The sequence below is a fragment of the Dermacentor silvarum genome, chromosome 9 (assembly GCF_013339745.2).
Source record: "Dermacentor silvarum isolate Dsil-2018 chromosome 9, BIME_Dsil_1.4, whole genome shotgun sequence".
Taxonomy (NCBI): Eukaryota; Metazoa; Arthropoda; class Arachnida; order Ixodida; family Ixodidae; genus Dermacentor; species Dermacentor silvarum.
The window spans coordinates 113,072,491-113,087,059 of record NC_051162.1 but is presented as its reverse complement, the minus strand read 5'-3'; the positions used below and the strand labels follow the sequence as shown (position 1 = coordinate 113,087,059).

The 14,569-nt window shown below is 45.8% G+C and overlaps 1 protein-coding gene and 1 long non-coding RNA gene across 2 annotated transcripts; both read right to left on the bottom strand.

The window, feature by feature from the left end:
* Positions 1–408: 408 nt before the first annotated feature.
* Positions 409–7,986, bottom strand: LOC119463838 (anoctamin-1-like). Its single transcript, XM_037724657.2, has 6 exons — positions 7,976–7,986; positions 6,337–6,482; positions 4,505–4,657; positions 3,516–3,568; positions 1,718–1,902; positions 409–544 (listed from the first exon to the last, which is right to left on the bottom strand). The coding sequence occupies exons 1-6, from the start codon at positions 7,984–7,986 to the stop codon at positions 421–423; spliced, it is 672 nt and encodes a 223-aa protein (XP_037580585.2). The 3' UTR covers positions 409–420.
* Positions 7,987–8,491: 505 nt separating this feature from the next.
* Positions 8,492–13,319, bottom strand: LOC119464118 (uncharacterized). The gene is made up of 3 exons (XR_005194393.2): positions 13,134–13,319; positions 11,792–11,846; positions 8,492–8,587 (listed from the first exon to the last, which is right to left on the bottom strand). It is a non-coding gene; the product is annotated as an uncharacterized LOC119464118 (long non-coding RNA).
* Between the last annotated feature and the right edge of the window lie 1,250 nt (positions 13,320–14,569).

Genomic DNA, 14,569 nt, shown 5'->3' with positions numbered 1-14,569 from the left:
CATATGTTGCTTTTACAAATTATGATTTCCTTAATTAAATTAGCGAGTTTATGGCTGATCACAAATCTCCCAACATGTCGACGTCACTACTTCGCACTCTAGTTAAGACCTTAGTTTGGCCATCCTAAATGTGTTGCACCCATAGGCAACTTGTCGTGAATTTGCGCCTTTGTGAGCACCTCAATTAATGCTAAACTTTATCACAATTACAGGGCCCAAATGTATCGTTTTAGCTGCTTCGCAAGACAAAACTTCCACTTTATGTTTCTAATTTGCGTAGTTTGCTCAACCACCCCAACGAGTCTGACTAAGCAATATCGTGTCTTGCAGCTTAGCTATCGCTGTAAGCGCTTCGCACTTTGGGCGAAACTGTTCTGTCAGCGTCGTAACTGTTCTGTTCTAGCACAGTAGTACACGAAATTAGTGCGCAAATGTCACCTCGAAGATGATGACGAAGCATAGTTGGGCGGTGGTGATGACCCAGAAGGTGCCTGACAGCTGGTACTCATTCTCAGTGCCCGATGGCTCGCGAAACCCAACGTACCTGCACGACAAATAATTTCGCACCAACGCCCGAAGTGTCAAGCAGTGACATCGATAGCTTGTGAAACTCCGAACACCAGCCACTGTAAACCTTCATCCTAAGTGTACTTGATTCCGTATTATGCCCCAGCGGTGTTCACAGCTGCGGACTCGTAAGCTGAAAGCTGCATAGTAGACAACCTCTAAGCATGTTATGAGATAAGTAGGACGGTTATTGAACGTGGATTGATAGCTTATGTGGGGGCCGAGCTTCCTTAATCACGCAATGTGATTACACTGCGCAGGCGTCGTAAATTACGTGAGCACCAATCGACGCATATATCGCGCAACCATTAGGCATGCGCTCATTTTAAAGGCAATGGTGCGGTTGCTTCCATCGAGTGGTGCCTGTGTCTGCCTCCGCTACTCAGCATCACTGCTACATGTCAGATAGACGCTAATACAGCTATATGCTCAGAATATCAGTAACCACTGAGTGCTTTGAGGCAGGGAAATCGCCTGTCGCTAATAGAACAATACTATTGCATCTTATGGCGATTCTGCGCACGCAGTTTATTCGCACGACGCATTTGCCTCTTAATGTGTATCAGTCTTCAGGCGATAACGCTCTGTGTAAACGATCCCGCATATGGCTTTAAAGTTCCGGGAACGACTATTGTAGGCAGCCGCTGATCCCCCTGCAACCGAATCATTCGGAACAGTCATCGCTCGTGTCTGGATTTTTCGCTGTACAATGTAAGAAACGGTGCTATCCCGTATATTGGAACATAATGGAGTATTCGACAGCACCAAATAGTGAATTTTTAACTCGAACACAGATGAAATACCAAAGATCACTCTATTTGCAATCGAAATCATGAATGTTAGCACAAACACATCGGTGATATTGGTAATAATATCGTCCTTCGTATGTATCCAACAAATGCTCCATATGAAATCCCCGTAGCTTATATGCACAGTACGTAGACGGCTCAAATCAATTATTAATGTTGTACACACCACATGCATTCAATATCGGTGCACCGTAGCCTATGCCCACATTACACATCATGTAGAGTGTTCAAATCAGTTATTGATGTGACGCACGCGTGCGTCATAACACTATATCATGCAACATAGTCTATATAGAAAGCACGTAGACAGTCAAAATGGCTACAAGGGAAAAGTGTGGCACCTGCACTCCCGCACGAGTTCGCCGTTGAGCGTGCTTTTGTTTGGTCGGTGCGCGTCGTCGAAGTCACTGGTGTCGAACGTGGCCAGCGTGAAGTTGACGTAGCCGCTCAGACTGAGCCCCTTGCTGTGACGCACCTGGTACACGAGTCGCGGGATGAACTCGCTCGTGAAGGCGATCAGGAACGCCTGCTTTGCGTTAGTTGGGTTGGCCGTAGGAAACAGATAGTTTCAGGGATGTACATGCACTTGCGAAGAATCTAACAGGAACGTAATGTGCAACCGTGAGCAAAAGTATACGGACCCCAGCGTCACCGAAAAAACTGAATTTCTTCGTAATTAACAAGCATAAACTGAAGTTTACGAGTACAGTGAAAAGTTCGCAATGCCAAGTTTGGACTGCAGTCCTCCGTTTCAAGTTTCGTTCACAGGTAGAGAAAAAATCGGCTTTATCGCGCAACGCCTGGTCCGTTTACTTTATTAAAGGGTGTATGTATAGATCTAGAGCATACTATAGGTATAGAACTTAGTATAGACCCTTTGTGATCCAGTTAGCTGCTCTAAAGGATGACCGCTAATTTCTACGCGCCATGAATTCATAACCTGTTTAAATCTACTTTTGGTAAAGTTTTTACATAAATAAGTTTTAGATAATAAACACCACCGATGAAGATCGCGCACAAATCCCCAAGCGTATGCGGCAAACCAAACAAGACGACGAACGTCGTGGGACGTAGAACGCGTCACAAAGACGCAGCTACATTCGCGTGGACGACTATCACCGCCCCGAGGATCCGGAGGAAGCTAGACACGCGCGACGGTACCGCCACCCCGGGAGAGCTGAAGGAAACGAGGCGCGCAAGCGCTTGGAACGACGACAAAGAGAGGGCGTTACGAGCGTAGACCGAAGTTTTTGCTGACGCAAATGAAAATGCTAACCTTTCGGACGCCATTCACAGCTAAAAAATAAAGGAAAAAATAACTGGGGACCTAATGCAGAACAAATAATGGGCAAATAAGGTGCTGCGACTTCCTCGCGATCCTGCTGGAGGCGTATTCTGCGAGTGTCCACTTGAACTGGTCATTCTGGCCACCGCTAATTGGCTGGAGCTGAACCAGCGAGAAAGAAACTAACTGTGCACGCCTTCTTTTACTTTTTTATCTCTCCCGCTCGTACCCTAGCCCAGTCAGTCAGCACTTCACCAGCTGCCGAAATTGACATGGCTCTTAGATGGATATTAACCGAATACGCTCCCAGGGGTATATTTGTTCGCATTACCCGCCACAGTATAGCTTAGTGATTATGGCATCGCGCTGCATGAGGTTCGAGGCCGTGGTTTCAATCCCAGCTGCGGATGCCTTGATGGGAGCGAATTGCAAAAAGGTGATGTGTGCTTAAATTTATCTGCACGGTAAAGAACACCAGGTTGTCCAAGTCATTCCGGAGCCCCCAACTACAGCGTTCCTCATAATCACATCGTGGTTCTGGCAGGTAAAACACGAGAATTTTTTTTTGAAATGTGTCGGCATTAACTAGTTCACTCACTGGTACACTCACTTCGTAATTGGCGTCAATAAGAAAAATAATGCAGGCCGATTCTGGAGGCTGCGTAATCAATCGTGGTGGGTAGGCCGATCTTGATACCAGCGCACGATATCTGTACTCGCCAGTGTTCTAATGCGGTTTCAAACACAGATGAAAATCCCTGAGGCAGTGCAATCGAAGGCGTCCGTGGACTGATCTATAAGGCTATCGCATTATATACTTAGGTGTATTACGAATCTTTTTTTAGGGTACTCACATTGCAAATAACGGCACAGCGTGCAAGGAGCCTCAGAATGGCTTGCCATGCACCTGCGAGAAATAATGAGCAAACGCAAGAGATTAGTGTGAGTAAAATAAGCGCCACCGATAAGCCGAACAGTTCCTTTCTCTCGCATCCGCAATGTTGTCAACTAAAGCAGTTGGTCCACCAACGCTATTGGCTGATTGCGTGATCGTGAGCGCATTCTCAGTAATACATAATTGCTAACTTTGGGTTAAATAATTGAAAATATAGGTCTGCGATCTCAAGAAGGCAAAAATATCATTTCGTATTTGCAATATGAGCAGCTACCTCTTTTGCACGTGTCCTCAGATTTGGCAGCTGCGTGGTTCGTAGCGTAGTCTACCACGCGTAGCTGCCTCTTCTGCGCGTGGTCTCTGAGATGGCAGCGGCGTGGTTCGTAGCGTATTCTACCGCGGCCGCCACTGCGTGCCGCGACGAGCGCTTTCATCGCCGCGACACTCAACTTTTGGCGTGGGCTTTGCCCTCTTGGCTTCTCCGCTGTGACGCTTCCAGGGCGCTAGCGGAGACGAAGAGATAGAGCAAGCCGGGTATCGGTCCGATAACTCCTCTTATAGTTACACTATTCGAAAACTGTTTGCGGCATGAGATTCGCAGGACGACATAAGTTAACAGTGAGCTCATTCTATGAGTGGTGAAAAAAGTCTTTCAGGGCCCCTTTAAGCCTCCTCTGGGTTATATGTCCAAATCCACAAACAATGGCGAGAAATGACGCAAAGGCGACCACAGAAATCTTGAAGGCGACAGCCGTCATATACCAAAATTATCATAGATGGCGCCTCCATGCCCCACAGCCGCACAAATGGAGGTTTCAAAACGTCGACGCACACCTGAAACAGTGAGGTATAAACAAGAGCCTCGTGCGAGGTATTTTGTACTTTTGTATTAGCTGCAGCAATGCCTGCGTGGATGAAGGTTTCGCAACGTAGCTAACATTTCCGCACCGATGTTTGGCGCCCTCTCAGCGACAGGACGTCGCAGCCGCTTGCTGTAGCGGTACGCGTCGAGCCTGATCTCGCAGACGTTGTTGATGAGCGCGAACAGGGGCGCCAGGGGAAATGCGGCCACGAACAGCGTGACGAAGCCGAACTGGATCGCTGCGACGCCAGAACAAAACGTTCGTTATAAAGAGAAGCTTGAAAGACTATGGCCGAAAGGTTGACCTGGGTGACGAAAGGTTGGCGAGCATGAAGAAAAGCTAGAACATGGGTTATGCTACCTGGGTATATGTTATACAGGGTGTCCCATCTATCACTCAGCACGATTTAAAAAAAAAGAGGAACGGCGTTATGCGAAGCAAACCTAGCGCGTATTGTTTCCAGTGCAGTGGAGTAGCCGCCAGTAATCTTTTTCGTTACTGACATTTAATTAGTTCATTGTAATTAATTATCTGACTCGATAAGTACTGTCCTAATTATCAAAGTGTCAATGAGAAAATTGTACAGCAACATGGAAAACTCCCGATACAGCTTTCTGTTGCTCAATACGTGGCACATAAATGTGTTATTCCGAGCGCAACCCGCCGTGGTTGCTCAGTGGCTATGGTGTTGGGCTGCTGAGCACGAGGTCGCGGGATCGAATCCTGGCCCCGGCGGCCGCATTTCGATGGGGGCGAAATGCGAAAACACCCGTGTACTTAGATTTAGGTGCACGTTAAAGAACCCCAGGTGGTCCAAATTTCCGGAGTCCTCCACTACAGCGTGCCTCATAATCAGAACTGGTTTTGGCACGTGAAACCCAATAATTTAATTTTTAATTCCGAGCGTGAAAGATGCCCGCGAATACACGCAAAGCGCCTCGAGCGGCCAGTCACGTGGCAATACTGCGTGTATTCGCGGGCTCCTTTCACACTCGGAAAAACAAATTTATGTGCCACGTATTGAGCAACAGAAAGCTGTATCGGGAGTTTTCCATGTTGCTGTACAATTTTCTCATTGACACTTTTATAATTAGGGACAGTACTTCTCGAGTTAGATAATTAATTACAATGAACTAATTAAATCTCAGTAACGAAAAAATTACTAGGCGGCTACTCCACTGCACTGGAAACAATACGCGCTAGGTTTGCTTCGCTTAACGCCGTTCCTCTTTTTTTAATCCTGCTGCGTGATAGCTGGGACACCCTGTATAAGCTGGCGTTTAGTGTGAAAATACTTTTCTAGAGTGTAATGTTTCAGCTTTGCATGCTTAAGTCTTTCTACAGCATACTTATGACTATTGTTTCGTTAATTCGCTGTGAAATTGGTGTCCATGCTTAGATGCCGACATCTAAACCACCACGGTGGTTGCTTGATGGAAATGGCGTTCTGCTGCTGATTGCTGAGCACGGGGTCAAGGGTTGGAATCCCCGTCGTGGCGGCCGCATTCTGATGAGTGCGAAATGCAAAAACAGCTGGTGGGCTTACATATGGGCGCACGTTAAAGAACTCCGGCCGTCTGAAATAAATTCCGAGACCGTGAATACAGCGCGTCTCGTAGCATCGTGTTATTTTGAACCGTTAAACCCGAAAATTACCTATGTTGGATATGAAGGTGCTTATATACAAGAAAAGACGCCGACTTAGCCTACCGCCTCTTGTGCCACGTCGAACGTAAGCATGTCATGGTCTGTTTATTAGTGTGTACTTATCGCTTGCCTCACGCATTTTGGTGGTGAACGCTCAAGTACGTCCGTAAGAAAATTATGTACTGGACGCATTCCCACTATTTATGTAACGCCCTCTCAATGGGTGTGTAGGATGTTAAAAGGAACTCGGTGCAGCCACACTGTACTCACACATTTGTAAGTACTCGTCGAAGGGTGCGAGCTTCGGGCACTCCTCGAGGTTGTAGTCCTCCTCCCAACGCGCCAGCTGGGATTTCTGCTCGGCGGCTTCCTTGCCGAGTCGCCTACGACGCTGCCGCCACCAAGCCTTCACGATGCTGGAACAGACACGGGGTTTTGAAGTTTGGTCTCGGCCGCAAGCGTTGCAGCTGCTCGTACCCGTGTTAGACTGGCAAGGTTATTGTCATTAAGTGTCCAGGTATAAAAGTTTATGATTCCTTGTGGCCGATAGCGACAATTCTAATTTTTAAACACGTTTGCTCGAAGTGGCGTACACAACTTCCACTATAAATCGAACTGCGTAATTCTATTACCAAGTTTCACTAGTCAAGTTTTAAGTAATTACGTCCCATTGAATATTGCTAAGTACCAATTATTATAGCTCGTGAGCTTGTAAGGCAAATACAACTTGGAAATAATTCTGATGAACCGGTAATCTATACTTCCAGCATGCGACGTACTATGTTTTAATGGCGATCGTTAGCCATGCGCTGTGGTCACTGCACTCAGACCTGTGTCACCCCCCTCATTCTGTGGCTGATATGCTTAGATCCGCGACGCCAATTGCGTGCAATATTTACGCCAATCATTGCAATCTGAAAACATAACATTCAGCGTTATAACAAATTAAATGACACCTATATATTTCTCGCATATCAGCCGCCCTATCTTTATTGGTCGTGAATGGGAGCAGTGAGAGAAACATCTATATCATTTGCAGCTTTCCCGGCTATGTTTGCAAGGGAGTATAGACGTCTTACTCTATTTGACTGTCCTTTCCCTGATATCGTTTGTAGCGGGGCCGTCAAAAAATTCCTACTTCGGTGATAACCACATGAAGCGTATTTGAGGCTTACTTTCCACGCTGAGCAGCGTAGAAGCGCCTCTGTGGCGCCGCGCGTCGCTCTGGCTGTAATCATTAGTCAGTGGTGATCCGTGTGGTTCTATAGCAGGGCCAGAAGATTTCGAGCCTCATTATATGGTCTTTTCATTTACGTTCGGAAAAACCTTCCATGTAGTTGCTGCTTTAATACCGATTTATATTGCCCCCCGAAACGTCTTGCCGCAAAGGCTACATGTAGGTCACTGAGAGGACCGTGCGACGGCTACGCAGCCTCTTGGCGCGGCACCGCGTTCGACCTTTAAGTGTCCGCGACAACGGAAAGCACGACGAGTTTTCGTTCTACACGCTCGGCCAGCTTAAAGTGGGTGTCGCATGTCTTTGTATATTCTTAAGTCACCACTGGTCATCCGATACACTCTGCTAGATTTTATTGCGAGAAAAAAAAAAGCTTTTGCGCTTAGAACCGAGCCGACTAACGCGTACTCTAACACGTTTCTGCAGATTCATGAACAAAAACGCTTAATAGAAAGGTTCAATTAAAAAACTTCAAAAAGATATTGTTGCAGAAGTCATGTCTGATGAATACGTACGGAAGTGCGATATAATTTCAGCACTACGGCTCGTTATTACACGGCCTATTAGTTTTAGGCGTTTATTGTTACTAGATGAACGTTATTTAGGGCAATTCTGGTGTTCCGCAGATGACTGACTGCTCAGGACAAAGAGCCGTGTATGGCGTCGGCTAACGGTTCATCCATATCGTATGAAGTTTTCCAACATACAGCCCTTGGGAATACGTTATTAACACTATCGGGTCCGTGCAGTAAATATTATGTCGGACGTTTGTTTACGCCACAAAAGAAGTGAATTCCTCTCTTATTCTTTCCCACTACCCACAGTGCAAACAGCAAAACCATTTTCGAAATTATACTAAAGAAGTCATGGCGCTTTTCTTTTTTAGGTAATAGGAGGTGGTTGTGAAGAATCCGTGGAACGCCTGTATCAGAGACGTAAGCTTTTTGATTTGTATACAAATTAGCCGCTCTTACTTTACATTGGCAAAGCTATGAGGCCATATAGCAGGTCTGATTCAGTAAACTGGGTAGCGGTAATTAAGAAAAGTTCTATAGCATTTGGAAAGCGAAGATATGTGTTCCTTTTTTAATTTATTTTACAGCGCGGAACAGATAAGAATATACGAATGAATTACGTTTATGGACACCACATGTTGTCGCAGGAAACTGGCGTTAATGTTAGAACTTACGGTACAACAACGCTGTTCCCGGTCCTAATGAATTGCTGGCCCAACATGACGGTAGCGAGCTGGACGAAGACTTCGTATAGGCAACCGCCTTCGCACTGCGGTATCGAAGGAAAGGTCGGGTATCGGTGAGAGCACGAAATGATACGAAAACCGTCAGCAATGCATATAATCGACGTACATATATATTTATAAAACAGGTTTTATAAGATGCTGAACCAAAACAGATATAGCTTTGACAGGTTCGTTCCGTAAATGTTACGCCGTCTATTGTGGAACCCTTATTCAGTGGTTTCGCTTCGGGACCTCTTTCTTTGTTCACGCACGCCAAATGTACTTTCACCACGTACAGACAATGAATGACATCCAGACGTGAAGCTTAAAAACCGTTAAACTTGAGCAGTTAGTGGGCCATGCAACGGTTCTGTCTGTTTTTTTCCATAAAACTCTCAACTCAAATGTCAATAAGTCTGATATACGACTTTTTCTACGCAAGGTTCGACCCAAGCTAATTTAACATGTATCTGAAAAAGCATAGCAATAGATCAAAGTTGAAAGGAGAAATGTAGCTAGAAAGAAATGTTGCAAAGCGTCAATGTGGTACCAATGCCGTTAAAGTGCCCCAAAGTAAACTAGAGCACCGCAGTGCGTTAAAAACCGACGTGCTGCTTTTTTTTTTTTTTTTGGCCACGTGGTGTCCGTGTTGGTCAGCCGAGCGCGCCATGTGTACATATCGTCCTTAGTTTTCTGTCAGTACGCTTTGCATGTGATATGTGATAAGTTGTTGCGACAATCACCACGACAAGGACATTCTGAAATCTAAAGGCAGTCTCGGCGAATGTAGAGGTTCATTTTCCAAGAGCCAGTGAATCTTCCTAAGACAAATGAGCTTGTTCCAACGATACTTCATGCAGTGACCTAATATTTCTGGTTATCTCACAATATAACGCTGTAACGGGCTATGTGCGCATAGGATGAGTTCGGATGACACGAGACAGCACAGCGGAAAGTGGAGATCGCGGGAAGGTGTGTTTGTATGACTGCGCAAGATTCAAACGTAACGATGGCGATAATAATGAGAATGTTGATAATTATGGTAATGGCGGCGGGTATAGAAGTCGTGTTACTGATTATGACTCTTGAAGTTGTTTTAGTAGATCAGGTTGGAATCGCGTTATATGACTTTACCACTTCACCAGTTATTTATTTATTTATTTATTTATTTATTTATTTATTTATTTATTTATTTATTTATTTATTTATTTATTTATTTATTTATTTATTTATTTATTTATTTATTTATTTTGCAGTGAAGAAGAGAGACACGCTAGTGGGTCGAGCGCTCTCGCCAGCTGGTCTGCAGCCTCTACCCTGCCCTACGCGGCCGTTCGGACGCGTTGGCATCGATTTGTATGGGCCACTTCCCCTGACGTCGGCTGGTAACCGCTGGGTCATTGTGGCAGTAGATCACCTTACACGATACGCTGAAACCGCCGCTCTCCCAGCAGCTACGGCGCGCGATGTTGCCTCATTCCTACTTCGCCGATTCATCCTGCGGCATGGTCCGCATCAAGAACTGCCACATCAGCGACCGCGGACGCGTCTTCCTGTCGGAAGTAGTTGAAGCAATTCTCAACGAGTGCCACGTTGTTCATCGTACGACTACGGTGTACCACCCTCAAACGAATGGCCTCACAGAACGCTTCAACCGTACACTCGGCGACATGCTTTCTATATACGTCACCTCCGACCACACGAACTGGGACGCCATTCTGCCCTTCGTGACCTACGCGTTATAATACCGCTACGCAGAGCACCACTGGATTTTCACCCTATTTCTCACTGTATGGTCGACACCCTTCGCACACCATCGACACCATTCTACCGTACCGGCCGGATGCATCCGAGTGTGTGCCTATTTCTGCCACGGTCAGGCATGCAGAAGAGTGCCGCGACCTAGCACGGGCCTTTACTTCCGATGATCAAGAGCGCCAGAGGTGCTCTCGTGGTGACGCCACTTCCACGGTCACCTTCGATCCGGGAGCGCTCGTGTGGCTCTCAGTCCCTTTCACTGCCCCTGGTCTCTCATCAAAACTGGTCCCGAAGTATGAAGGCCCTTATCGTGTTCTCGAACGTGCATCCCCTGTGAACTACGTAATAGAACCAGTTGAGCCATCTTCAGACATGCGCCGCCGTGGACGAGACATTGTCCATGTCGACCATCTAAAGCGTTACTTCGACCCGCTCATCGTGACGAGCTGTTAGGTCGCCGGACGGCTCCCTTATCGCTCCCGGGGGTGATTGTAGTGAAGAAGAGAGACACGCTAGTGGATACAGCGCTACTGGCTCTAAACGCTAGTGGGTCGAGCGCTCTCGCTCAGCAACGGTGCTCGTGCTTGGAAGCTGTTACTGCGCTGACCGTTGACGCTGCGCTGCTCCAAGCTCTGCCGAATAAACACCTTTAGAATTCATTCATTCATTCATTCATTCATTCATTCATTCATTCATTCATTCATTCATTCATTCATTTATGGGGTTAACACAGGGGCGAACAAAACATGAAATGAATTATATTATGATTATCACCACGTTCGCAAATTTTAATATCAGTACAACAGTCAGAACACTGGAAAAAAAACGTTTTATTCTATACTAAAAGCAGAAAAACAGTGAAATACACATGCATAAAGCTTAAACTAAGTACGATTTAAGCAGTTACACACACTGGTTTTCAAAAAGAGCACTTTCGAAATCGCTTATCGGGAGTGAACGAAAGCAGCCAGGTAAGGAATCCCTTAGTTCTACAGCGCGGGGGGAAGCAGCTGTACTTAAAAGCATGTGTACCGGCATAAAAAAAGGATAAGATTAAGCTTGGGCAAGTTACACCTGGAAGAAGGCTTGGCGAAAGATAAGCAAGCTGTGTTTAAAGTATCATAAATCATGTTAATTATGTTGTGCAAACATTTTAATGATTCCACATCACGATGTAGGGAAAGTGATGTTAGGGTCAGCGCAGTGAGGGCAGACGAGGGTCAGGAATAGCGGTCATACCGATGAAAAATGAATCGGACGGCTTTCATTTGGGCTGCTTCCAGACGGGGGTCACAAATAGCGGTCATACCGGTGAAAAATGAATCGGACGGCTTTCACTTGAACTGCTTATAGTGAGATTATGTATTGATGTGGTGTGACGTAGCCTATATAGAAACAAAAATACATTTAATCAAGATCCTAAAACCTCCTACCTCGTATAAGGTGTCCCACATTAAGTTCGACGCTTAGCCATGTAAAGAAGTACGAACCTTATCCAGAGTGTAGTCTCCCCAATGCGCCTCGCGTCCCGGATCGCCTGAAAACCTGAAACGTTGAGCGTATAAAAGAAAGTTCACAACAGAGCCAAAATTTTACAGCGGTGCAATGCATCATGCACGTGGGACATTCGTTTGTAGAGAATGCGTGACAGCTGCAAAATACAGCAAGTTTCCGTGCAACATTAAGCAGGGTGGCTAGCTGGAAAAACCAATTGTCGCATGTTCATCACTTATGTAGCCTGTTCCGTTTAGGGCCACACTTGGAATCCAAAATTTAATATTATCTTTTATTACTGCAACAGTAGTTACAAGCCCGAAGTTAGTTTGATGTATCCGTTCTTTCCATTACGTCGCCTAGGACATCACCGTGCAATAGTCGTCATCTGGCAACTTCCTCATATCGTCATCTTCAACCTCGCCTCAGAGCTCTAATTTGAACTGGTCACATGCGGCGTAAGTTCCGGACAGGTACGCTAACCATTGTGATATTGCAAAGCTTTCTTGCTTGGTAACTTATGCCACAGTAGAAGAACTAGATAAGAAGCTAAGAAACGCGCAACGGCCGTTCTAGAAGAAAAATGATATGCGTAGCTTTGATGGATAGGATGGAAGCGGTGTAGATTGGAGAGGAAACGAGGGTGCACGATATTCTTGTTGACATTCGGAGGCACGAACTGAGCTGGGCAGGCAATGTAATGACTGCCGCAGACAAGCGATTGTGCATTTAAGTTACAGAATGAGTGCCAGTGGAAGGGAAACGCAGTTCGGAAAGGCAGACTAATATAGATTGTGGGATGAAATCGGCAAATCTGCAGGCAAAGAATTGTGTCACCTGGCTCGAAACAGGGGCAATCTGAGATCGCTGGGAGAGACCTTCGTCCTGCAGTGGACATAGTCTGATGATAATGATAAACCTTGTGCGGGCTTTTACTCCACACGCAGACTCTGCGACCTATGGCTATAGGATGTCACAACAGGCAGTACTGTAGCACACGAATACAAAGACGGTGTATGCATTACAAATAAGTTATTCTTGAGAAGATGGCGGGGTTCTCAGTGAGAGGCGGCAGTCAATTGAGTTCAGTGCCAGGGTAATCGGTGAAGTCTGCCGACTTCTTTCTCGCGAACCACTAAGGACTACATATGAGCGAACTCAGCCCCCTGCATTCTCGCGTTGTTCGGTTGTACTATACTCCTCTGCATAACCTATAGCTTGGTCCAAATTAACTCGATGGTCGCCGATAGGGCTAATGATTTGTTTCTAATCGCAGATGTTATCTTTGATGGCGTATTGCTCAATGATTGTAAGACGGCGGTGTCGACGTTCCCTGACCTTCCTTTGAAGAAGGCGATGTAAATGAGGGACGAGTAGTTGTTGAGGAAGGTGAAGAGGAACATCTTGAATGCGAAGCTGTACTCGTAATCGCGCTGTGTCCGAGGCCGTTCTGGAAAATAAGAAGAAAAAGAAATGGCTGAATAGAGCGAAGAAGAAAGGAGGCTGGTTAGCCTACGAAATCAACAAGTGCCGCAACTTTTCTTGCGAATGCTTACCTCATACTAGTGCTATATATATGGAAACTTCCTAAGGATAAAAGCACACTACACAGAGTATTAGGCGGCCACATTGTATAACTGCCAGGTAATCGTCATGGAGAAGCGATTTATGATGATACATGTAGAAATAACGAAACAGCAACTTGCGCCAACAGGAAGAAAGATGCGACCTTTGGAAGGGATTCAGCTACATTGGCGCGCGTACCGCTATACTGTGGTCACTGTTGAATATAATGTAATACTTAGCCGTTACAGAGATAATTTTGCCACTCCCCTTCCCCATTATCTTGAGAACCTTATGAGCAATCTCCGCGACTCGCCCTTGCACGAACCTCGAACATTGAGATATTACTTTACTCACTAGCGCAGTCACTCAGAATATAGCGACAACCAGCACTGCAGACTCACCCAGATCTGTCAGCTGAGTGGCGACCCAGCCGTATACCTGAAAAGGAAGAATTGATTCTTTGTGGGGTCCCATCAAAATTTTGTCTGCCAGAGAAGTAACTGGTCACTGGTATGCAGTCATGTAATTTTGATCATATTTGACTTAGATTGAAGGGCCCCGAAGACGCGAACACAGAAAGGAAGTAGACAGGAGAGCGCTTACTCTCAACTGAGTTTGTATTGGACAGAAAAACATTCATAAAGATGTTAGTCTTTTCGCGCACGCATTCATGATAGGAGCACGATGACTTTGAACACCTAAAAAGTCTATCGCAATTGTTGTCTGTATAGATACGCATGCTCTCTATCATGCAGCGTAATTGTTGTCTGACTGACGCAATCGCTACCCCTTTTTCTAATAAGATACGCCTCGACTATTTGACGAGTTACTTAATCTTTGTGTAAAAAAATAACCTGCGTGTCACTAAACTGTGTCCTACACCCACCGTGGATGCATTGCATGGCTAAATGAGTATAGCTTTTAGGTTTTAACGATGCGTTGTGCACCGTATGTCGATTGTTTACGCATCTGCTGGACTGCCCCACATATACTTTGCTGCAAGGGAAGGAAATCAGGTGAACCATCCCCATTTTGCTCTTCAATCCAAGTCAAATATGAACGTCGACCAACTGATGTAGTATGCGTTATTTATTTATATACATATACATGCTGCACCACGCTTACCAGCATACAACGCTGTGCATGTCAACGAAAGCTACCATTCAAGGAGGTTCTACTTAATTTGTTCGCGCAATGCACGGCGCGGC

Bases quoted from the DNA above. Each gene is read 5' to 3' on its own strand.
- LOC119463838 (XM_037724657.2), bottom strand. The intron at 4,658-6,336 runs GTGAGTACAGTG...CTGGCGTCGCAG, and splicing joins CGACGAGTACTTACAAATGT to CGATCCAGTTCGGCTTCGTC. The intron at 1,903-3,515 runs GTGAGTACCCTA...AACGCAAAGCAG, and splicing joins GCTGTGCCGTTATTTGCAAT to GCGTTCCTGATCGCCTTCAC.